The sequence below is a fragment of the Zosterops lateralis genome, assembly GCF_965231275.1.
Source record: "Zosterops lateralis genome assembly, chromosome: 4".
In the NCBI taxonomy this organism is placed as follows: Eukaryota; Metazoa; Chordata; class Aves; order Passeriformes; family Zosteropidae; genus Zosterops; species Zosterops lateralis.
In genome coordinates, this window is record NC_139765.1 from 64,081,292 (window position 1) to 64,105,626 (window position 24,335).

The following is a 24,335-nucleotide window of genomic DNA, read 5'->3' on the forward strand; positions in this document are numbered from 1 at the left end:
TATTATAATGTAACTAAAATATAATAATTAAAAATAAAGCTCTACTCTTACTGTCTATATCACTATATTTTGCTAATAGAATGAAAAAAATAGTATCCAGACCCTTAAAATGACAGCAATAGAGGATACACAAAGCAATGATTCTATAGGCACAGAGCAAGGGGTAGGGATTGTCAGTGGACCTGACATGTTCTGCACATATTCTATTTTTATAGAATATTTCTCACACCTCAGATGTTACAATGGGTTAGAATCATTGCTGAAGATTTTGGGTACATCATGGTAACATCAGTGAGTTCCACCAAATTTATGAATTTCAAACATTGTTTTGTTAAGTGAATCTGAGACTCGGCAATACCAGACAAAACCAGGGAATCTTTACAGTACTTACATCTCGCTTGAACTATTGGTTCATCTATTTTGGCTTTAATATAATAAAAGCTGTATGATGGTAACACCAGTGCCAAACTGCAACAGAAATGAGACAAGTAAAGCAATTATGTTATTTGGAACAGTTTTCCAGCTATAGCTTCTTTGTGTTTTGAAAGTAATTAACAATTTTGGAATTTGTCACGAGATGAGGCAGGCACACAGTGGTAAGCAGCCTCACACTTAGTAGCAGACACGAGTATGTTTATGCCAATCCTGAGGGCCTCTGTGTTTATTTTGATTCTTATTTACACTTTTAAATACAAATGCACTTTTTTAGGAGATAAGCAAGGAATTTCCAAATAATAGCAAATAAAAAATGCATGACTTTTGTATCTTCTTCTGACACATTTAACATCCCAATGTAACATGTCATGGTGATCAACAACTGCAAAAATATCAGTACTGGGCTGATTTGCACAAACCATATAATGAGAGACTCTCACTAATAAAACAAGGATTCTGCAGGAAATGCATCTGACAATGCTTGCATTCACATTACCTTCAGGATCTAAAAAAAAATGTATTTTTTAATCATGCAGTCACCACTAACAAATATTGAACATGACTGTGTAATATTTTAAGATTTGCAGAGCATTTGCAACATTTTCTTTTATATGATACTTATTTTTGTTCAAAATATGTAGGAATTCTTTTTGCGGCTAAATTCTACAAATATTTTGAAGTGTTCAGTTCTAAAAATGCATGTAAAGGACAGAGGCATGAGTAATCATTAAATAGGTATCATCAACTCCCAAGGAGCATCCTTAATTTTTACACTTGGATTTCATCCATGCAGAACTGCAACAGCTCCTAATGAAGAGGTGATGAAATTAACATTAAAAATGTTGTACAGTTGAGCCATAAATGAACTGACCTTTAATGACACATTTGCCATTTATACAGAATATGAGTGAGATTACTGAATATTTAGTAATAGCCTTCTACCAATTCTCCTCTAGGGAAATCAATGGCAGTTTACCTGTCATTAACAGTTACTGCTAGCAGAAATTGCTAATTAAAATCTATAATTTTATGTTTAATAGGTTTTCTGCAAGGATACTCTGAGGATTTATTGCTGTATCTCATGCCAGGAAGCTCAGACAGAATTAAGAAGTCATGTAAACCAAATGTATTTCTCTAGTGATTGCCCGATGGCAGCCTGATAAAAACTTCCTTTTCTTACAGAGTATAAAGACAGAGGCAGTTCAGCAGAAAAACGGGATAGTGAATAGAAGATCCTAGGTTTATGTTCTGCTACTAAAACCAATTTGTCTGATTTTACACTCAAATTAATGTTTGCATTCTCAGTGACTCTACATCTGTGCAGAAGACAACAGAAATTGGGATCCAACTTGGCTGAGGACTACTGTAATTCACCATAACAGAAATAGCATTTTGGTCAAAATTTGACTTACAATATTTATACCACGCAGTTTTGAACTAGAGGAGTTTAACTTTCCTGAGACTTGGAAAACGTTTACTTGTTTTGGGTAACATTAAGGAATGTTTCAACATGCCTTCTAATGTTACAATGCTGTGTGCTTAAATGAATTTAAAATACAGACACCAGAGTTACCTTAGGTAGTATAGGAAGTGTAATGCTAAAAATATTTTAAAAAAATAACCAAAAGGAAACTTAAATAAACCAAAGAAGTCAACAAACAGAAATGAGTTACCTGTAATCCGTGCCGTTCACAGCAGTCCATGTATACGTTCTGTTTCCTTTATCAATATACCTCTACAAAGAGATATTGGTGAAAAAATAAAATATTTAAGTAAGGATCTTCAATAATTGTGCCTTTTCTTTGAGAAGTACTGTTTAATATCAAGTACCAATCTGTTGGGATTTCCATTTATTATTTTGCTAAAATAATGAGTTGAATTGCTGCTTCTTTCTTTAAATATTTTCCAAACTTATATTTTTCAAAAGAATCAACCATCTAATTTTTATTGAACATTAGCAAAATTTAAATTTAAATAAAATCAGAAAAACTTGACCTATAATTTTCACATTAGTCAGACCTATGCAAACCTTTATTTATGTGATTTAAACTTGATAAAAATGCTTTCTCTTTTATGGATAATTTTGCAGTTAAACTATGAAAAGATAAAAAACAAATGAACAAAAAACCCCTCTCAGTTACAAAAAAACTTTGTAGGTAAGTCTTTTAAAACAAAGACACCCAGAGCCTGTCATTTCAGGCCACAGCACCACTGGCTAAATGCATTCAATTTTGATTCAAAACTATAGGCATAACCTGGAAATTCTGATTGCATAGACACCCCCTGCTAAATTTAACGTGTATTTCTAATCTCATTAGGAAAGTCTTGAATTTGGGGAAAAAAATTAGCATTCAAATAAATATGTTTTTTTTTTTTTTTTTTTTTAAATAATACATTAGGATAATCATTACCATTTGTTTTCTTGTGGTATGAAAAATAGTGTGATAGGCACAGTCCCACAGTTCCCCATAGATTTAATCATGAATCCACCTGGCTGACATAGTTTTACTCAGTTTTCCACTTTGAAAACAATAAGATTATGCCAGCTGCAACGTATTATTACTTTACAATCAAATCTTTGTAAGTATACCAGCAATGAAGACTGTACAGCTGCTGCACTGCAACATTGCAAAAACTGGTGAAAGGTACCACAGGTATAGCTCTAGGTTCATTCTTTCCCTATGGTAAAAGGATAGTGGGAAAATGACCATGGCTGTGGAAAAGAGGTGATTCATATGACATTAATAAATTGAAACCTTCTCATTACCTAGCTGCTGCTTTTCAGTACAGCATGAGACTATAAATAATTTAAAAGTCATTTTTGAAAGAAAATGAAAAAAAGATAAAAGAAAACCAGAAAGGAGATGCATATAACAGTGTCTAGTACCCCGATTTATTTTATATTTAAGGTAAAAAGATGGTTGAAGAGAATCATATTGATTTCTATCCTATCGAATATAAATTCCTATTTACACTTAATGTGTACTTCGGTGTAAAATTAGACCCTTGAGCCTAGTGCTGGCAGTCCCTCCAAATCAGGCACAGTGTCATGGGTCACACATGTGTACCTCCACAAGAGAAAAGCAGTGCCCAAGGTGCGAGGGGAGGGAAGAGAAGAACTGGGCTGTAATTAAATCCTATTGCCACAGCATTGTCAGAATGCTTGAAAGCAAATTGGCTGAAAGCTCCTTTCAAAGATAACCCAGCAGATTACACATCCTCATACCTCAGCTCTCCTTTACCTTTGCCTAATTCCTCAGTGGGCTGTCTAAGACCAGCCCACCCCCAGCTGATCACTGCCAAAGAGCTCACACACGTTATTGCAGCTTCTGTGACCCTTTGGTTTTCACTACTGCCCACCCCGGCTTCCAAATGTGGCAACGCTTTTGTTCCTATGGCATCTCCTCTGTTACTTGGAAAGCCCCTGAGGCCTTGGGAGACTCCAGAGCACCCCACCCACATTTGCTACAAGTCCAGTCTCTATGCTGTAGTATGAAGTCATCTCCCAAGACACTGCTGGGGCCAGATGCAACACAAAAGGAAAGCGACGCAAACTTAAACCAAAAAGCAAAACAAAAAGAACATAAATTTTGAGCCCGAAGACTGCAACTGTCAGTTCAGAGCAACCGACCACATCAGCCCTTTTTATAAGAAAATATATGAAGCTATCAAGTGCTAAGTGATGCATGGCTCATGCGTGGCCGTGGTTTCAAGCAACTTTTTTCTGGTTCTAGCAGCCTGGAGCTGGGAGGGTGCAATGGCTGGAAGCAGTCATCATAGCCAGCCAGCTCTGGCTGCTCCTTTCTTCTCTCAGAGAGGTCTGGGTAAAGGGTAAAGAAATCTTGGGCCATGGTTGCAAGGGAAGGTGAGGATAATTAATTTCATTGGCATTGAAACATCTGGGATCAAAGGCGTGGGGTATTTTATTCCAATACAGATTGTGGTCTGGGCTGTGTGGAACTGGCACATTCTCATGCAACCCAGGGATGTTACATCCTCCCTCCTGCCCAGATACTGTAACTGACTTCAGCATTTGCAATACTTCCCTCCCTCTTTCTTTGGGCAAAGAGTTGCAGGACTAACTGTTTCAGGTCTTTTGTAGCACAGAGCCTAAGAAATGTACAAACAGCCTGAAATATCTTCAATTTTTGCCATTAATCCAATTTCTTGTACAACCCTTATCATATTAACTGCATTTTTGTGACCTTCTAACCCTCCCTCTTCTAACCACCTACACAGAGCCTCTTTCATCCACAGAAAGAGGAAAGGCACTCCTTAAACAAAACAACATAAATCTGAGACTGTCCCAGCATGGAGTCTCTTCCTTCAGTAGCAGTTTATCCTCAACTCAGATGCCAGCAGGACCTTGAACTCTCTGAGAGTGGGTCAGGAATGACCCAGTTTCCCTTCAGGGAACAGACTGGTGGCATCCTAAAGAGCATGGGCTCCTGACACAGGTGAGAGGACAGAACTGACATCCACTGGGGCTTAGCGTCTCTGCCCCAGAAAACACCTATTCCTGCACCATTCTCCAACAGTGGAACCATTCAGGAAAAAACCACAGTTTTTTCACACAGCAGGATTTACCCAGAGACTGTAAAGCAGCATTGCAAAGCTTGGTTTTAGCATTTTACTGTGACAAAGCACATAACAGTAAAGGAGGCAAGGGCACTACTGATACAGGTCTCTATAAGAATATGGGAAGAGGGGAAAGCCAGTATGAATCAAATGCAAACAATTCTTCGAAGTATTGTTACAGTGAGCTTATATATACAGGTTGTGCAGTGTCTGCTAAATCATCAAATTAGATACCTTCAAGCTGACTTATGTTCATAACAAAAGAGTTTCAAACAGCTGTTGTGGAGCTGTAATTGTGGGGCATACTCTGGCCAGAACTCCTTCTACACACCAGTCATGATTTCCTCTCACTGAGGTTCCAAGAAGTAGAGCACCCATGTAATGACCCATATCAAATTTGAGCATTTCCTATTGCTAGGAAACATGTCTGCTTATTAGAGAAAACAGTAGCAATGCTTATTAGGAATATGTATTTTGGACAAGAAAATAAAGAACTCAACAAGCTGTTCAGAAAGCACATGATATAACTGTAAGATGAATTTGCTTACCCCAAAGAGTCTTCATTTATGGCATAAAAATGTTACTTTATTATTTTTTCTCACAACTTTCTTCCCATTCAACCACAATATAAACTACTAAACCCACCCTCACACATCTCCGCAAGCAAATTAAGCACTTTGTTTTGGAATTCATGCACAGAAGTAGGCTGGGTCCATTTCCTGTTGAACAGAGTGTAAGACCTCATCAACAACTGCCTGATTAATGATGCACCAAAGAAACCAAGAAACAAAACAATTCTTTTTTTCCTAAGAACATAATTTTTTTTGTTTTTACTATAAGACAGTAAAACTAGCAAATCTAGAGGGGAAAAAATGGTACAAATTGTCATTACAAAATAAACATCCCAGCATTTCACCATTTCACATTATTTTTCTGGTTTGGTTTATTCCTGCAAATGTAACTCTTTGGGTTCCTCCCTTACCTCATCTTGGGACTTGACCAGTGTTTCAAATGTTTTTTCTCCACTTTCTCCATCTATCATTTTTTTCCGAATCTATTGGCAAAGAAGAAAAGGAAAAAGTGACATTAAAAAAAAGTGTAGGTGTTGCATGTAACATGAATAATCATTCAAGTGATCAAAATATTTCTTAAAAACATAGAAAATGATGATGCAAATGGAAGTCACAACACTTAAACAGAAGTTTTGTTTACAATTTTCAGATTTTTCCAATTAGAAATTGTTTTATGCAAGTATATACTGAATCAGCAGAGTTATGAAGGAATAATTCTGGTATACTTTGCACTGCAAGAGCATGCCATAAAACTCCTTGATCCTGGGCACTGGCAGAGAGAGAATTCTGTGTGCATGAAAAGGAATTTTGTCCAGCATTTCTTGTGCCTCCCAGCACATCTGTGTGACTCAGGTAGCAGCAATGATTCACAGAAACACTTTTGTACCAGCTCAGGAGCAACTCCCCTCTGAAGCAGCCATTTCAAAGAAACTTAGGGCAGAATTAAACAGATACCAAGGCAGGCTGATTACTATCACTATAAAAGAACAATTTCAGTGTAGAAATATGTTAAAAATGTAAGATGTTTAAAAGCCGTTCATTTGATTTCAGAAAAAATAGCTAATTTTTTTAAAAAAATTATCCTTTTGGAATGCATTACAAAATCATTAACTGAAAAATATACAGTTGTCTAAACTGAACTTTGTTTCTCAGTTCTCTTTCTTGCCACAGGAACAATCTTGCATCGATAGGGGATAGGGAAATACTTCTAAAATAGTTCAGGTAATAGCTTAATATTCTTTTAAAAAGTGTTCTGTTTTGAAAAAAAAAAAAAATTAGCTTCCTTCCCATGAATTGTTACTTCATGAAGAAGAACTTAAGTAGCAATCATGGTGTTTTTAAAATGAGAGGAATATAATGCATTGCCCTTGCCTATAAATAAAACTGGGATTGAATTTGTCTAAATATAACTTCATCTATATAAAGTCACCATCTTTATAAATTTAAAATACAGATTTATATTGAAATAGATTCCTATTCAAAATCTAGAACATTTATTGCTTTGCAGTTATTATATGGTGAAATACTAGCAGCAACAGGTACTAAGAAACCAGGTAATCTCACCTCAACTTTAATATCATTTTCCAATTCAGCATCTAGAAAATCCAGCGTAACAGGCTCCTGGGATTTAGGATTCTGAAGCAGAAGATATTAAATGATCAAATAATAAAGACAGAGTATTGTAATACTACAAACCACTCTAATCCCTTAATTTCAAATTAGCCTACTTAACTGGGTTTACTTACCCATCTATTTTAATCTCTTGTAGCATTACTAGTGGCCCTTTCTTATTTATTTTATTTTGTTGGATAGTGAGGTTAATTGGATAAGTGAAAATCAAATTAATACTAATTGCCAGTGTCTGCCCACAGCCTGTCATGTATGGGGCTCGTGATGAGGTGCTGCTTCCCCTTCTCCTGGTATGTCACAGACTGTGCTGGTTTGGGAGGAGTCAGAGGAATCAGAGCATATGATCTCTCACTTGATATCCCGCCTTCAAGAAAGGAGAGAGAAATTTGGGAGAGTTTTCTACCCAATCAATAAACTGAGCAACTGTACTCTGCAATTTTCCCAAGAGCAGACAACAGATTTGCTGACATGAGGTGGGATTGGATTATGGTTCAAGAGTCCGAAAGGCAGCAATTACAGCAAATTATTTGGGGTTTATAAAAAATAAACCCCACTCTTATTGTCAGGACTTCCCTGAACACCTTGGAGTTTCAAAAGTATTTCTCTTGACATCAGTACAGTTATCTCAGTTTAGAAGATGGAAACCTGTAGCATGGGAATACTGAAACCCAAGCTTCCAGACCTAAGGAGCATTGATGATGTCAACCCTCAACTATGAAGCACAGAGAACTTTGGTGACCTGTGTCTGTAATAACCCTGGCCCCACAGGAGTGCTGAAGTCCACTGCAGCTCTGCTGAATTAGTTCAGACCACCCTCCAGCCTCTTCTCCTTTCTCAATTGCAGTCTGCATTTACATGGCCAGAGCCATCTTCCATATGAGTTGTTGAGAATCCAACTTTTTTTCCTGGCAATTTTGGCTAAGCCCCATTGAGTTTATATTGTGTGTGGTGAAAAAATCATCCATCCTCATCACCAGTAGTTATTTCATGCACCCCTAAAAGTGACTGCATTTCTTTAGAAAAAGGAGTGTGGGGATATATTACTTAAACATTTAAATCTGACAGTTCAGAGTAGAAACTGAAAAATAAAAATTAAGGGTTTTCAGCAATTCCCCTGTACTAACATATACAGGGCAGACTACACTCCCTTCCCTTCAAAATTACAATTATATTCTTCCTATCTTGGTATTTTTTGGCAAAGTTACATAACAAATGTACAAGTGACTGCTCTAGCAAAGAATGCAAGTATGTTTCATCACAATTCAGTATGTACCAGAAGAAAGTAATAACCTGAACAACTGGTAAAAGATGCCTTCATATAACAGTCTGGAGTACTGAGATCTTAACAGTGGCCCTTATTTTCAAGATTGTAATATAGAATAGTTCCAGAAGACAAAAGATTATTTCTTCCTTTTCTTGAGGACAAAATGTACATGTCTCTGTCTATAGGGAATCATTCTTGTTCTTAATAAGACTTGCTGTTTGCTAAGAGAAAAACCCATAAATTTATTCTCAGGAACAGAATATGTACTAAAAAGATTGTAGGCAAAGATTCTGGGTACTTCTTTAAAATATTTACTGAAAACTTCAAGAAAATTTTTGCATTTCTATTTATATATGATAGATAAAACTAGCAACCTTCCATATAATGGCATTAATGTATGCTCTGTACTAATTCCAAATTATTCAATTATTTCTGTGCAATTGCTTTTCCCTCCCAACAAATCCACACTCTCAAAATAAATAACAAAAGGTTAAATGTAAAATGTAAAAAAAAAAATTAAAAAGATACATATCTTACATGCAATGGATAATGAATAGCATGGTCAAACCCAAACAGCATGCATGAAGGCATTGGCATGGCAGAGGAGGCATTTATGAAGTTCACATTCCATTCCAACACACAAAGGAACAGAGAAGAAAATAAGTGGTAAAAAAATAGGAAAAAAAAAGCCATCACATCAAATCAAGGTCAATATTTATATCAAATGATATAAATATGATATGGGCTAGTCATAGTCAAGGAGTCCCAAAGACAAAATAGCAAACTTTAATCCTGCTAAAACTCAAGTATGCATTAACTATTTGTTCTTTTTAAGACTTATATAATTTTACATTTCTTATATAATACTTATTAATCACTTTTAATAGGCAAAAAACCTAACCATCTATAAATACATTCTGAGATGCGCCTGAGGCACAAAGACAGCCCATAAAAATTAGTACAGAAAATTCCTACACTGCTACTTTAAATGGAAAAACTATTTCCCCCTTATGCCTCTATCCCCCAAGAAGATTTTACCAGTATTTGGGCTCCATAGTTTTTATTTCCAAGGTTGCCATTTAGTGGGGTTTATTCTAAGACACGAAGAAACAAACTTACAGTTCAGTTTGCTCTTCTCTTTATCCAGTCATGGGTGTAACATGACTGGAATAAGCACATCACCACCACATTCACCCGCACAACTTAACAAAACAGAACAGAAGTAAATCACTAGCAATGAAGCATGCAAACAAAAGGACTGCAATCCATTTTCAGCAGGAAAAAATAAAGGCAAGGATCTATAATTTCAATGACAACTCATGAAGGAAACAAAGAAAGAAAGAACTGGTGCAGCAACACACTTAAAAAAATTAAATAAAATGTTGTTGTGTTTTGGGAGGTCAGTGTTCTCACAAATTCTATGGATGACCTTCTTTGCTGTGTTGCAGGAGCCTAGTTCCTACCCATACCTGCAGTACTAATTAAGAAAAAGTCTATTAGGCTTTTAAAAGAAGTGATGGGAAGAAGTCAAAAAAATTCTGGGTCACAGACATAAACTCAGGAGCATCTGGAGTGGATGGGAGCCCAGAGCTTTTCCAGTGCTGCACCTCCCTGGGCAGCCAAGCACTGCCAGGTAAAGCCAGCAGCAGACAGACCACTGGCAAGCTGATGAGCCAGGTGTGCTAAGAAAACAGATTTTTTATGATTCTGTGCTGCTTTCTCCAGTGCCCAAACAAAAATCTAGCCCTAAGTTGGCCTTCTGCATGTGTTATAAACACAGCCACAGACTCTTGGTGCAATCACTGACTTGGATCAGGATTTTACACAATGTTTAACTGGTGTTGCTATGCAGACCACAAGTTTTGTATTATAGATTTCCATATGTGTAAAGAATCAAACTTGATATACTGTGTTTAAGTTTACTATTTGTCTAGTTGCATGGTTAATCTATTCCTTTAGTGATTTTTAAGTTTTCATTAAGTGTTTTCTTCTCAGGAATTGCATTACATAAACAAGACTAGTTACCCTGCACAGGTTAAGGGCAGTTAATTTTGTGCAGTTGGGTCTGCTAAACTGAGAAAAAAAACCCATACAAACAGCAGACAGAACATATTCCCTACTCTGACTTCCCCAGGGTAAAAAAAAAAAAAAAATCTGAACTCATATTCTGTAGTTTTAGACAGCATACACTCTACGATAAAACTTAGCAATAAAGTCACAAGAATTATCTTCTGATCTTCTCTTGACTTTGGGTTTATGCAAGCAAAGCCAGCACAAGTAGTCTCTTTTTATTTCCAGGCTTCAAATTAATTTCAACATCTGAAGAAGAATTTTTACAGCACGACTTTAATTAGCACCTATTAGTAAAGCACCATAATTTAATGGACTGCCCTTCACTACAGCCAATAGCATGTTTTCTATTATTTAAACAGGAAAGGATGCAAGCTTCATGCTTTGGAAGCTGTTTGTCACACTAAACAGTTCTCTAGTTAGATTTTTCCTAGTAAGCAGGGCAGAAGCTTTCTAATTATATTTCCAGGTCTATGCATTCTAATGCACTAATCACCTCCATCCAAAGTTACCTGTACATTGGGTCTCCTTTTTCTCAATTTAACTTTTGGTATGCCCACACCAATTTGCTGAAGTAACAAAAAAGCAGTGATTTATATTTTTGCACTATTAGTAAACAGCTTACTTATAGAATGGAATTATTTGCTCAACATCTGTGCTGTCCAGTGTTATGTTTACTACTGCAAGCAGAGACTACCTCTCATCCTGATCATGAGTTCTGAGCTCTCTGCCAGAATTACACACAGGTTTTGGACAGGGAAACAAAAATCAGACATACGTTAATGTGAATAAAATTAACAGAGCTCTCCCTTCCACATACTCTGATGGAATAAAATATAGAATGAGAATAGCTCAGTTTTTGTTTACTTTGGTATTTGATCTTAAACCCCAGCTCCTCTTAAGTTTCTTAAATAACCCTAAACAGTAAGAAAGAATATTGGGCCTCGCTGAAGGCATATGGAGTTTTAGAACTATAATTAAATGAGGTTTGATCAGAACCATAATAAAAATTAAGAGAAGGGTTCTAATATTAAGGATAGATTGAGAAATAGAACTATTTCTTGTTTTCAGAATCTAATTAATATTAAGCTTGTTAACTCGTGCTTAATGGACTCACTTCAGTGACTATGTTTATTTGGTGGTGCATCCACCTGTTCTCTCCCACAACAGTGGGAAAAATACATCCACATATGCAGGCACGCAGAAAAAAAATTTGCAATAAAACATAAAATTAGGCACTTAAAAAAAAGTAACTAATTACACAAACATAAAAAATGCTTTAAGCTATTTAAAACTATATTAAGCTTCAAATTAAGAAAAAAAAAAGAGTTCTCATTATGCTTTGGCATAATTTTCATATAGTTCATCAAATAAGAACATGATGAGAAAGTTTTAAATTATTTTACTATGCTTTTGAACTTGTTAACTTTTCTCAGTTGGGTAAACAACTTTAAAAACTTCAAGACAACTTCTCAAAATATTAATTGTGTTGAACCAGTGTGATTTAAGGCGATAGACTTTCAGAAGGAAAGCAGAAGACATTCAAAAGAAGGAGGCATTGGAAGTCTAAGAAACCCTCACCTCTTCAAAGGTAAAGATGTAGTTATGTTTTAGTTTACAACTATTGAAAAATTGCTGGCAAAGAGGGTTAAGACATTGTTTGTTAATAAGTTAACAGCTACTGGGAGGTTCAACTAAAATTATTATGACGTGTTAAAGAAAGTCCATGAATTCTAAATATATCTGTCTTTGTCATGTACCTTAGTTTTAAACTGGAGTTCTTGTATCAGTCTGAATAGCATGCACCACTCCACAGAAACTGGGAGTGAAAAAGTCTACTCTGTGTAACTGTTATAAACAACAATAACAATAATGATGCAAATGCTCAAGATTTCATTTAGACATTATTCTACAACACAAAAATTATTACTTATAAAACATCCTGTTTTAAACATACTGTAAATCACTTTTGAGAATTAAGGGAAAGCATCTCTGGACTTCCATATTCTTTTAAGAATAAAACTACACAGAGAAACCATGACAATTAGTATCCTAATAATCCATCTCAGTTTGCCTAGATTCAGTTGGGATGAGCTGAGTTTTAACAAAGGATTTTATTCTTCAATGTTGTGAGGCAACACTGCAGTATAACAGCACATCTGACACGAATAGAGTTCATATCCACCAGTTTCTCACAAGATTAGGTCTAAAATAAGAATACTGCATTGCTTATTTTTACATTACTCATGTGAATGAAAAGATAATTTAATTTACATACAAGGGAACGATAAATAGGCCAATCACCATCACCTAATTACCGATAACCTCTAATTAAGAAAAGATTGGGTCAGTAATGATACGGATATTTATGTCTAAAGAATTCACCAAGAAAAATAATGAAATCAAAACTTCAGTTTTTTAAGACATGAAAATCAAATGCAGATATCCAGAAACTGAATTCCTGCTCAGTTATGAAGATTATATAAAAAACTTCTTTTCCATAGTTTTTCTTTTTATTTTTTAAGTGTCTTTCAAAATAGATCAAAAGGGATATCTCATTATTAGTTCCAATCAAGATATTCTTTCTCTTCTTCAGAAGCACTTTTTTCTTTCTTGTGTTACACACTTGTCCAAAGACTTCAAATGTATTAATTACTTCACCAGGAAATTAATTCAAATATTCACAAAGCTGACTTCTTCCAGCTTAAGGATTAAATTAATCACTAAAATATGTAGATGAATTCTTAATTTCTTCTGTCTTTGACAATAAAAGAAGTTAAAATAACTTTGTCTTTTATGTAATATAACATTATGCAATATAACTTAAGAATTCAAGAGACAAAGTTCACTGAAAACACAGAATTAAATTATGAGAATTTTCAAGAAGTCCACTAAAGAGAAGATTGATTCATATGGTGAAACCTTCATTAAAACAAAGATCAAAGTTCTGATTAAAAAAAACCCAACATTCATTCATGTTCAAATTTCTCATCAAAGCCAGGGAGGCAAGTTAAGAAGACACAGACAATGTAGGATTGTCCACAAGGTAAGGACTACAGTTAAAGGATAAATAGCCAAACTGAAATATTTGGTTTCTATTTTCCTGAATTTTGATGAAAGTTGTGTCCTAATCATACTTAGAAAAAAGCTTCATGTTTAAACATGAAAGACCTTTCTGAAGTTAAACTACTAAAAATCTAGTGTTCTGGGAGGAGGTGCTCAGCTAAATCCATCCCAATGCTGAGATCAAGTCTCAGCTCTGCTAAACAGAAAATAAGCAAATAAATAAATACAAAAATAAAGGTAAAATCTATTGTGTTTTCTTCTGATTTCTTTAGTTTTGCAAGTATGAAAATTTCAAGGTTTTAAATAAGAAAGCATCCCAAAAACAGTGCACAAAAACTCTTCAGTTTGCTTCAAGATTCTTCACAATGATTATACTATTTTCACAATGGTATTACAGCTACCACTAGTTGTTTTATATTAATATGTACATTAAAACACTTCACTTATATAAATAAGCATTCAAATTATATGTATTTTTATTTTATTAATAACCAAATTCAATACAAGCCAAAGCTGGTGGATTTGGATAAAGCCATATATGTACCAGAGATTCTCTTAACACCTACAAACCAGAATTTTCAATATTGCTACCTCATACCTTCAGAAATCCTAGTTTCTGATTCTTCCTGAAAATATCCCCTTATTATAGAGAAGTAAATTAGAAGGTGTTTCATACCTTTGGTTGGAGATTTGGATGCAGTAGCACATACCCATTAGGATCAATTGCAAAATAGTATCCATTTGGACAAAGCTGAAAGAACAAAATGAAGTTTAGCATTATATGGTATTAACTAATGAAGAAAGAGTAATTAATGGTTTTCAAGAAATGCTTGCATTGTGGAAAACACACACCTTGGGCATAATGAAGTATAAGATTACTAACCCAGACAAGATAATTTCTTAATATTTACTCTTTTAGTAACATAAACTTGAAGAATGATTTAGGCTGATGGGACTTCTGGAGGTCAGCTGGTACAACCTTTCACTGAAAGCAAAGCTAACATAAAATTAAAGTCCAACTTTGAAGTTGGACTAGGTTTCAGCAAGCCTTTGAATAACCCCAGTGGCAATTTCACAACCTCTCTGGGCAGCCTGCTCTCCTTCTTCCTTAATTTCCATTGGAATTTCCACTGCCACACCTATGCTGGAAGCCTCTTTTTGAGGTAATGTCAAAGTCCCTTTTCTCCAGAATTCCCATTATCTAACCCTTTGGCTCTTTCTTCAGCCCAAATCCATCTCTCTCAGCTCCTTCCTGTTTAACAGGTGCTGCAGACTCTTGGCCAACTTAGTGGCTCTGCACTGGGCCTCAGAGTATTTATTATACTGAGGAGATCCAATTTGGACAGTGCACTCCTGATGCAGATGTTTACTGCACAGCTGGCTTTTACTGCCAGGGCACTCTGCTGACTCATGTTCTACGTGTCCTCTAGCACGACTCCCAGGTTCTTTCCTGTCCTTTTCTTCCTCAGGCAGCCTGTCTCAGCCTGAGCAGTGGTGTGAGATTATTTAATTCTAAATATATGATTTTTTTATCTGCCTTCAGTCAAACTTGTGATGTTCCTTTTCTTCCTCAGGTTTTGTTTTCCATAGCACTAGTTATTTTCATAGAAATTCCACAGCAAGGTGTCTACATGAATAAATGAGTTGTACAGAATAGGATACAGGCAGACACCTATACTAAAGAAACTTTCTATATAGAGTGATCCTAGATAAATGGCAAATATTGTCACCTGAAATGATTGTGTACTCTACAGTAAGAAACAAACACTTAACACAAGAGCAGTGCCTTAAGATACAGGAAGATAATTACTTGTAATATATCCCTTGGCGTAAAAGTTGACTTTTACACAGTGCATCCTGATGGACAAATCACACAGAAACACATATATGGCTAGAGAAAAAAAAACACCAGAAAATGTATGACAATAGAAAAGAATATATGGAAAGAAGCCTGCTGGTATTTAGACTCAAATCCAGTCATTGCTGTCTGACTTATGAAAGAGCATGCACAGAAATCCCACAATAAACATACATCACAAAAAAACCTCTAATGCAAGCAGCTCACCGTAAATCGGGGCGTCAGTTTCTTTATGTCCTCCAAAGACACATCGACCCCCATTACTCCAAGAATCAGCTGATTCTGGTCAAATTCAAATATGTTAGTATGTATCTGACACATTTACAACGCAGAATAACTGCAACAGTCATTAAATTTGCATTTTTGCCTTCATCTCTTGTTTGACAGATACATTTGAGAAGTTGCCTATTTAGTTATGTGTCTATTCTGAATATTTTAAATAATGTAAAAGTGATGCAAAAATAAAATTAATAAATTTAAAATTTAGTATAGAGTATGAAAACTATTTCTGCAGATGGATACTTTCCAGGATGAATCAACAATATATGCAACAACAAAACAGGTGAAAGCAAAAGTGATGCAATAATATTGCCAGTTATGCAGATACTACACTACCAGCACCAACACAAAGCTACTTTGCATGCTTAGGTTGGGCAGTTGGTGAGACCTCAAAACAATCAACTCTTTGGGTTATAGTGTAATGATGAATGAAAAATATTTCAATACTAAATATTTCAACAATATTTCAACCATAAAAAACACCAGTGAGTGTAAGAATCATCAACATCTGAAATCAAGGACTCAGGTACTACATTTATTTTGCTTATAATTGATTTTCCTACTACAGAAAAGGAGGGCATTCATTTACATAGTGTCACCTGAATCCCTTCTCCACATTTAATAAATTTTTAAAATTTATTGGAGGACGAATCTTGCAGCCTGCAAATAAATTCAGGCAGAGATACATATTGAGCAGATTTGAGTTCTCTTCTTGCTCATGTGTACTAGATCACGTCTGTTTTACTTCTCAGAAAGACATCCTTTGATAATCAGTAGTCTATCCCTTTGAATGACTCAGACAATTCCAGGCATTGTCTTGTAGATAAGATTATACAACATTTTTTTGGTTTATTGCTTTGTTTTTAATAGGAGACTAAGACAACTATTCTGAAAGTAAACTAAAGAAATGGCAGTGATCAAACCCTGCATGAGTCAATTCTATGTAATAGCTGAGAAACTGAATCTAAGAATATTTTGTCTAAATTTCTGTATATTTTGACCTGAATGGAGCACACCAAAAGTACAATATTTTACCACATATTGTCCAAGCATATCCAGGTCTGTTTTTTGTTTTGTGAAGAGGACACAGAGTCCATGTCAGACAGTAATAGGGATGAGCAATTGGAGTTATTTAACACTTAGAATTTAACCTAAGTATACAGTGCTTTTTTCTATTACTGTTACAACCAACTAATTTATATTCTCTGCCTCACTGCCTTTCACCCTGAAATGTCATAGCCTCAGAGATTTGCAAGAAATTTATCTGGACATTATTTCTTGGAAAGTCTAAGTAATATCATCATCTACTTCCCATCTATTGAGCACTTAACACATTCCCACTGCCACTAAGGCACAGGGATAGATAGTGGAATGTCACACCCGGAAACTCAGCATGACAAAAAGGATAAAGAATGCACTGCATTTTTTTGTTCCCAGGAGGTTATCAAGTAAGTAGATATGACCCCTTTGTTTCTGATGTACAAGACAATTACACTTCAAAATATTTTATGGAAATACACATCTTTCAAGACATTTAACATTAAAATCAATTTATACTACTGTGGCTTTTTTTTTTTTTTCCCTCGAAGGAACAGCTTACGATTTTCCCATTCTGTTCCCTTGTTAGATTGAAGACAGGCAAAGTTCCTGTAATCACAAGGCCCAGCTCCTAGAAAATAACCAATAAAGAAGGGAGAAAAAGCCTTTTTAGTCAAAAAGCAAATGTTAAGCCAAAATATATTAGAAGAATGAAAGAATGCATGTAGTTAAACAATTACTTTCAGGTTTTGTAAAAAACAATTTCTCTCAATTTTGTAAAAAAAAAAAAAAGTCACTGCTTCACTGACTTGATAAACAGAAAGTTGAAATTATGAAAATTTTGTATCCTCATTTTGGGGATTAATGTATTATTTTTTGAAATTATGTTGGTCAACAACTTAGGATATAGAAGTTTCAAAAAACTTAAATGTTATGAAAACATATTTGCAGCGGAAAGGAAAGGAAAGGAAAATCAAGCTTAAAAATAGTAAATTTCAATTTAGAGTGATGGTGTTTGTCTTCCCAAGTAATCTTTAGTGTGATGGAGCTCTGCTCTCCTGGAGATGACTGAACTCCTGCCTGCCTATGGAAAGCAGTAAATTAATTCCTTCTTTTGTTTGTGTGGACAGCTTTTGTTTTCCTATTAAACTGTCTTTGTCTCAACTCACAAATTTTCCATCTCTTACCCCTTGATTGTCTCCCCAGTCCCACTAGTGGGGGCTGCATTGGCTTTTGTTGATGTCTGGGGTTAGACCACAACAGGCAGGTAACACATACAGGCAAAACCAACAGAAAAATACAACAAGTATTGTTTTTTTTTATTGTTGTATCTACTTTCTTCTATCATCCCTACTTTAGAGTGGTGTGCAATAATGTGCATCATGGGCTTGGCAAAATCACAGTCTCCCCTGGTACTGAGGTAACTGAGGCAAGGAATTTGCATTTATTTGGGAAGATGTAAGAAATCTGTTTTTCCTTTAGCAACCTTCACAAATCATGCTGAAAATAGGATCCAGAACACCGTATGTTCAGATAGCCAGGAAAGTTTTGTTTCCCATTCCAAATTGTCCATGGGGACATTTCTACCTTTTTTTTTTTTTTTTTTTTTTTTTTTTTTTTTTTTTTTTTGTGACTGTTTGGTTTAATCTCAAACTTTTCCCCTTCATTTATGCTTACTCTCCTTCTATCTAGTTTATTGTGGAGTCATATCCTTTTTCTCCCTTGTTTCATTTGGGGAAAAGAAAAAAAAAAAAAGCTAGAACACTATATGAATCCACTCTGTTGCAATCTGTTCTCTGTTTCCCCAGTCTAGCAGCATCTTTTTGAATTTTAAACAATCCTTCATGAACTTATATTGTGTATCAAATGAAAGGTGGTGAGGTCAGAGTTAGTAAAGTTACAAGAAGAGTGAAGTGGATTTTGTAGGGAAATAAGAGAAATAGGGATGCATCAGTAGAGAGGACATTATTTAGAAGAAACATCGGAAAGATACATAATGAAATAGGAGGGGGAGGATAACACCATCTACCCTTCTAAAAAGCCAAAAAAAGGTAAGGTTAGAGAGGATAACGATTATGAATAAATTATGCCTAACTAGTAAACCTAAAAGTATCTGAAAATTATGGGATTATCCTGAAAATTAAGCCAGAGCAACACAGGAATCTGAAGGAACAGGGCTAGAAAAGAGGTGTGAATTGCTTCAAATCATCAAATTATTACAGACAGTCTTGAAAGCCAGACTGAAATGAAAGTACCTCTTCAGAATTTTTTAACCTGAAATTCTGCATTAATGTGGCCTCATGTAATACATTTTGCATTACTTTAGTCTGAGCCACAAAACAGCCACTGGACAGTAAAAGCCAAATGTTAGGAATAAGTCCAGTAAGCCACAAGCAGGAGAACTGTAAGCCCTAAATGAGGGAATTATTTTAGGGAATTTAAGACAATAAATCAATGTGACAAGTTAGACACACTCTCTTATGCAATGAAGAATCAAGGAAAGGCTTCAGAGGGGTTTAGATACACCCATGCCTTTATGGTCTCAACTGGGATGAGAAAACCCACAAATCTGAGCCTTTACCTCAGTACTTTACCTTGTGTCATCCAACTTTATTTACATATAATTATGTACATAAATATATGCGTGTGTGTGTTTCTACATACACAAATATATGTATATATACTGATATACTCACAAACACATATTTGTAAAACATGAATGCAGAAAACCTTGAGGGAAAGACTGAATGAACCCACTGAGTATGTAAAATAACACAAGAGATGCCTGCAGGTGACTCTTATTTTACTTGACTAAACAGATCTCTATTCCTAGCTACAAATTTATCTTTGGCTTTACAACAGGATATGTGCAGAACATAAGAACTGTTGTCATCACATCCTTTATGTTTCCAGTAAGTGCCAGAACAATAATAAAGAAAACATGGGCAATGAACTTCTGGACATTGAAATTTTAAGGAATAACTGATTCCTATGTGTCATGCTCAGTTATTTTGACAGTAAAAATTATATGTTGATAAAAATTTTACAGAAATGCTGACGGGAAGATGTGCATTTTGACATGACATTAGATGACTACGTGAACATGGATAAATACGTGATTCTAAATGTTCATTTTGCAGTAGTTTTTGCCCTGTTGCTCAGAAGTAGGTTATTCAGAGCAAGAGATTAGATTTCCACTAACAATACTTTTCCTCCTGTAGTTTCCTGAGTATATTTGTTTTACAAGAACACAGCAATAAATTCAGCAGTAAGGAAGTTTTTCATGTATCTTTTTCGTTATTTCCCCATTATTTACACTGTCCAATTAAAGATTAAAGAAATCATTAAGTCGAGCAAGCAAGTAATTACAACAACGCAAGTACAAAATTTGTGCAAATACTTAGTAATACTGATAGATTTCATTCTGCCTAGAATGTTCTTTGGAAGAAAAAAAAAAAAAAAAAAAGAAAAAGAAAAAGAGGAAGAACTAAGACTTCTAAGAATTCCTCATCAGAAATGTAACAAATGACCTTTATTGCAGTAGGGACAACACCGGAAAACTATTCACTTCTGGGATTTTTTAGTCTTAAGCTGAGTCAGTGGCCTACACTTTAAAATCTGCAGAGAATAAACTGTTTTCCTCTGTTAAATTTCAGGACACTTAGACATATACTCAGTGCAAGTAAAACCAGCACATTATAAATAAGTCTCCTCCTAGAAGTTGTTGTATTGATGTGTACAGATGTTAGAAACACAGGAATATCATGTTTCGAACTGTACAAATTGGATTCTTGGGAAAGCAGACCCATAGAGTTACTGATTTTCTAAAATTCTTACTTTAGCAGAGATAAATACAGATCATACCAGAGCATCCAGATAGACATTTGTCCATTGGACTTGTTTGGCTTGCTCTCCAGCTAAAACCATCGGTCTTCCCAAAACATCTAGATATTCCTGTCAAAAAGTGTAATAAACTCATCAGAAAGCAATTATTAGATCAAAGAGCACAAACAATATGAAAATAAACAATAAATAATAAAAATTAAAATATCAAGAAAAAAAGGAAATCAAAAGTCACCACTAATATAGGAGGAGTATTTATTTAATTCTTAAAAATAGTACCACAAAATAATTCAGTCTTCGGTTTGCAGTATTTACTGAAAAGGTAATTCCTGTATTTCATTCCCAGTCACACAGACATTACACACCCATAACCATCCCTCTTTTTCCACAAAATGAGAATTACAAATATTTTTATTCCAAAATTAATTGCTAATGACATAAAGAAATTACAAGCAGACTACAGAACCCTCAACCCAGAAGAAAGAGTGGACAATGGAGGGTGAGTGGTGAAACATCTGGGTATTCTAAGCTCCTACAGCAACAATTTGCGTAACTTCTATTGGAATAACAAAAATCAGAGCTATGAAACCTCTTTTTTTTGCCATCCTTTGTGAGTATGGCTAAAGCTGGTGATCTTATTAGATGTCAGATTTCTGGACTGATTTGGGAGTGGATGCCATCAAGCTTTTTCTACTTGACTGATCTTATTAGTGATACATCTTGCCAGACACTGTCTGGAAGAGTTTAACAGAATCAAAGGCTCTTATTCAAGCCAAAAAAGGATTCTTATTTTCTGCCAAAAAATGTCATGCCTGGCCTTGGAAGGACAAAGAATTGCTATGATATTTCTCTGCTGCTCTTGACATGGGAGAACCTGGAGTTTCAGACAACTGAAAAGAATAATTGTTCTTCTACACTGTTCTTCTTCAGTTTGGATCTCACCATATAATCCCAGAGTCCTGTGCCTTTATTTATCTACATGCAAATTTGCTAAAATGTTCCTGCATCCTTTTTGAAGGAAAGAAGTGCAGTCTCTTCCAAAAGGCTTGGATCCACCCAGGTAGCTCTCCTGTAAAGCAGGATTGTAGTGTGGCACCCACAGGAGTTCAGATGCTGTAGCAGAGCTATCCCCTCACATACACCCACAGCCTCCTCCATGTAATACAAACCCTTTGGATCACGCAGGAAGTATGGCAGAAGGTGAAATATGAATGCCTAGACACATCATAAAAAATTACTGGTTTTATAGAACTTTGCAACAAAATTGCTGTCAGGTCTTAAAGCATCAAAGTTTGGTGGCCATGTGAAGCCCAGAGGAAAACTGAGCCACAAGCAGAGTCCTAGTGCAGAGGTGTGCAGGATACAGGGCACTTCAGACACTCCATGGTGTGCCCATGCTCAGCCTGCTCTGGAGGATGTTCATGTGGCCAGTGCTGTGACCAGCACACAAGCTGCTCTGGGCCAGCTGGCCAGGGTAACAGGGATCACTTTTTTAACTAGTTCACTGCAACCACTTATAAGAAAAAGTAGAACATTTTAAGAGAATAATCCCTTAAATGTAGAAGAAAGTCTTATTTTTTTTTTCTCTTTTCTCTTATGTGATGTAGTGCATCACATAATTGATATAATTAAAATTTGAATTTATTTTAGCCACTGTGAAGAGCAAAACATCCAAGTATAAATATTACTCCACTTTCTGTGTGTTAAAACTGTATCTGGATTTGTACAACTCACTTACCTGGGTGTTTATTCTTATGGCTCCAATAGATGGGATTTCATAATAATAACCTAAAATTTGAAACAGAAAAAATGTCATTTTACCATAATATATTGCTGGCCTTGAGGATTTTCATTTAGCTTATAATTTCTAGTTTAAATTTTATTAAAATTATTGCTTATGAATGAAATACTTTTTAGTAGATGCCACCACAATGCATGGTCATATGATGGGTCACCATGCCATTCACACCAAGGTAGTTACTCCTAAGCAATGACAGTTATAATTTGTTTCTTTTGGCTATTTGGTTTAAGGCTATATCATATACTGAGTTTGTACTCATGAAATCCCAGTTACTATAATGTGCAAGGACATTTAATGTTTATTTTAATATGCTGTGACAGCAACATAATTATATGCTGAATGCATATAGGAATGTAAGAATATCTATGGTTTGCCACAAGAGTGAATTCATAGTATAAAAAAATATAAGGAACTCTGTGGAATGAAAAAGAGCTAATGGGTGTTTCTCCTACGCAGAGAATGGACATTAGAAATATCTTTATTTAGCATTGATCTTATTGCTCATTTGTTTGAATTAAAAATGTTTAAAATATTGTTCATATAATAATACTGAAGCCAGGCACTGAGATCCATCTTCAGTCCAAGAAAATTTTAAGTCAGATTGGAAGGAAGAGGCAGAGGATTAGAGAGGTAAAAGTATTGATAATAGTAATTTCCTTTGCTGTATGCAAAATCTTTTAATTTAAGAAAAAAGGAAATATAACTGCTCTGGATGTGCAAAAAAATAATCACAGGAATTTTGGACAGAAGATTATAATAATTTTGACTCAATAATATAATAAAGATGACATAGGTGGTTATGCTTTAAACCAGCTGGTCCTCATTGCTTTTAAAACAATTGAGGTTACAAGCGCAGTGTATTCCGAGATACAAAGATGTTAGTAAAAAAATATGTTCAAAATAGAGATGTCAATCTTCTGTTGTTATCTGACAATACAATCTGCTCTTCATGAAGTTGTAGCATCTTCTGCATGACTTGTCAGCACACCGAGGGTTTAATGAGGTTATGATGCATGTGAATAATATCCATCCAGTCTATGGATTCTGCTAGTATTTCTTTTTTTCTGTATCTTATCTTTGCTTTATATTACTCTTCTGCCTGATCATATCTTTATCTGCTTTCCTAGCAGCCCTAATTTTTGAGACCCTTTGTAATCCAGCTCGTCTCTAACCTCTTGCTTCTCATCAATTTGTAAAATAGTTTTACATTTTCACTCAGACCTGGAAATTGCTTTATTTAAAATATAAGCAAATGTTTGATAAATTATCTATTTTCTACTTATCTCTATTCTTTTCTATTATTTCTATTGTATTTTCTGCTATATCTCTATATCTTATGCCTTGTTGTACAGTTATAAGATATTTGAGACTCTTCTTTCTCACACTCTTAAAATGCTTCTGAGTACATTTCTCATGTAAAATTTAATGTAGAAAACATTTTACTTCCTTACTTGCACCTTTTTTAACTTTTTTATTTCTGTCTTACATACAGAAAAAAGAATAAAAATAGAAAATATAAGATGGTCTCAGAAACTAAGAAATCACAGCCAGAATAATTTTGGTATTTTCATTTAAAAAGGGAAAAAAATTCTAAGTATCTGATCTCTTGCAAGTTTTGGAGAAAAACAGAAAGAAATGTAACCAGCCAACTAACCAAACAAAAATCCCTTTGTCCAGACCTCCTAATTTAAAACAGCTTTGCCTAATTTCTTATCTGTCATCAGTTCCAACTTTACATAGATGGCTATTACAACAAGTATTCGCAAAACTGAAACATAATGGCTTATTATTATAAAAACTACTGTGGTAGTTTTCATAAAATATAAAGTTTTAAATAAAAAAATAAAGAAATAAATATACCAGTTTCTTGTTTACATGCAATTTTTTTCATGCATATATTAT

General features: G+C 34.9%; 1 protein-coding gene across 3 annotated transcripts in view; it reads right to left on the reverse strand.

Moving 5' to 3' along the window:
* CACNA2D1 (calcium voltage-gated channel auxiliary subunit alpha2delta 1) overlaps window positions 1-24,335 on the reverse strand; it is a 362,095-nt gene that overhangs the window by 32,117 nt on the left and 305,643 nt on the right. The window contains exons 14-23 of one of the 3 annotated variants that reach the window (XM_083859085.1): window positions 22,371-22,420; window positions 20,654-20,743; window positions 17,352-17,420; window positions 15,680-15,754; window positions 14,291-14,365; window positions 11,061-11,117; window positions 7,149-7,220; window positions 5,996-6,067; window positions 2,109-2,170; window positions 392-468 (exon numbers count right to left, since the gene is read on the reverse strand). In XM_083859085.1, the coding sequence (XP_083715211.1) occupies window positions 392-468; window positions 2,109-2,170; window positions 5,996-6,067; window positions 7,149-7,220; window positions 11,061-11,117; window positions 14,291-14,365; window positions 15,680-15,754; window positions 17,352-17,420; window positions 20,654-20,743; window positions 22,371-22,420 (699 nt within the window). The remainder of the gene's footprint in view (window positions 1-391; window positions 469-2,108; window positions 2,171-5,995; window positions 6,068-7,148; window positions 7,221-11,060; window positions 11,118-14,290; window positions 14,366-15,679; window positions 15,755-17,351; window positions 17,421-20,653; window positions 20,744-22,370; window positions 22,421-24,335) is intronic. The other 2 variants (XM_083859087.1, XM_083859086.1) reach the window with 2 other exon arrangements.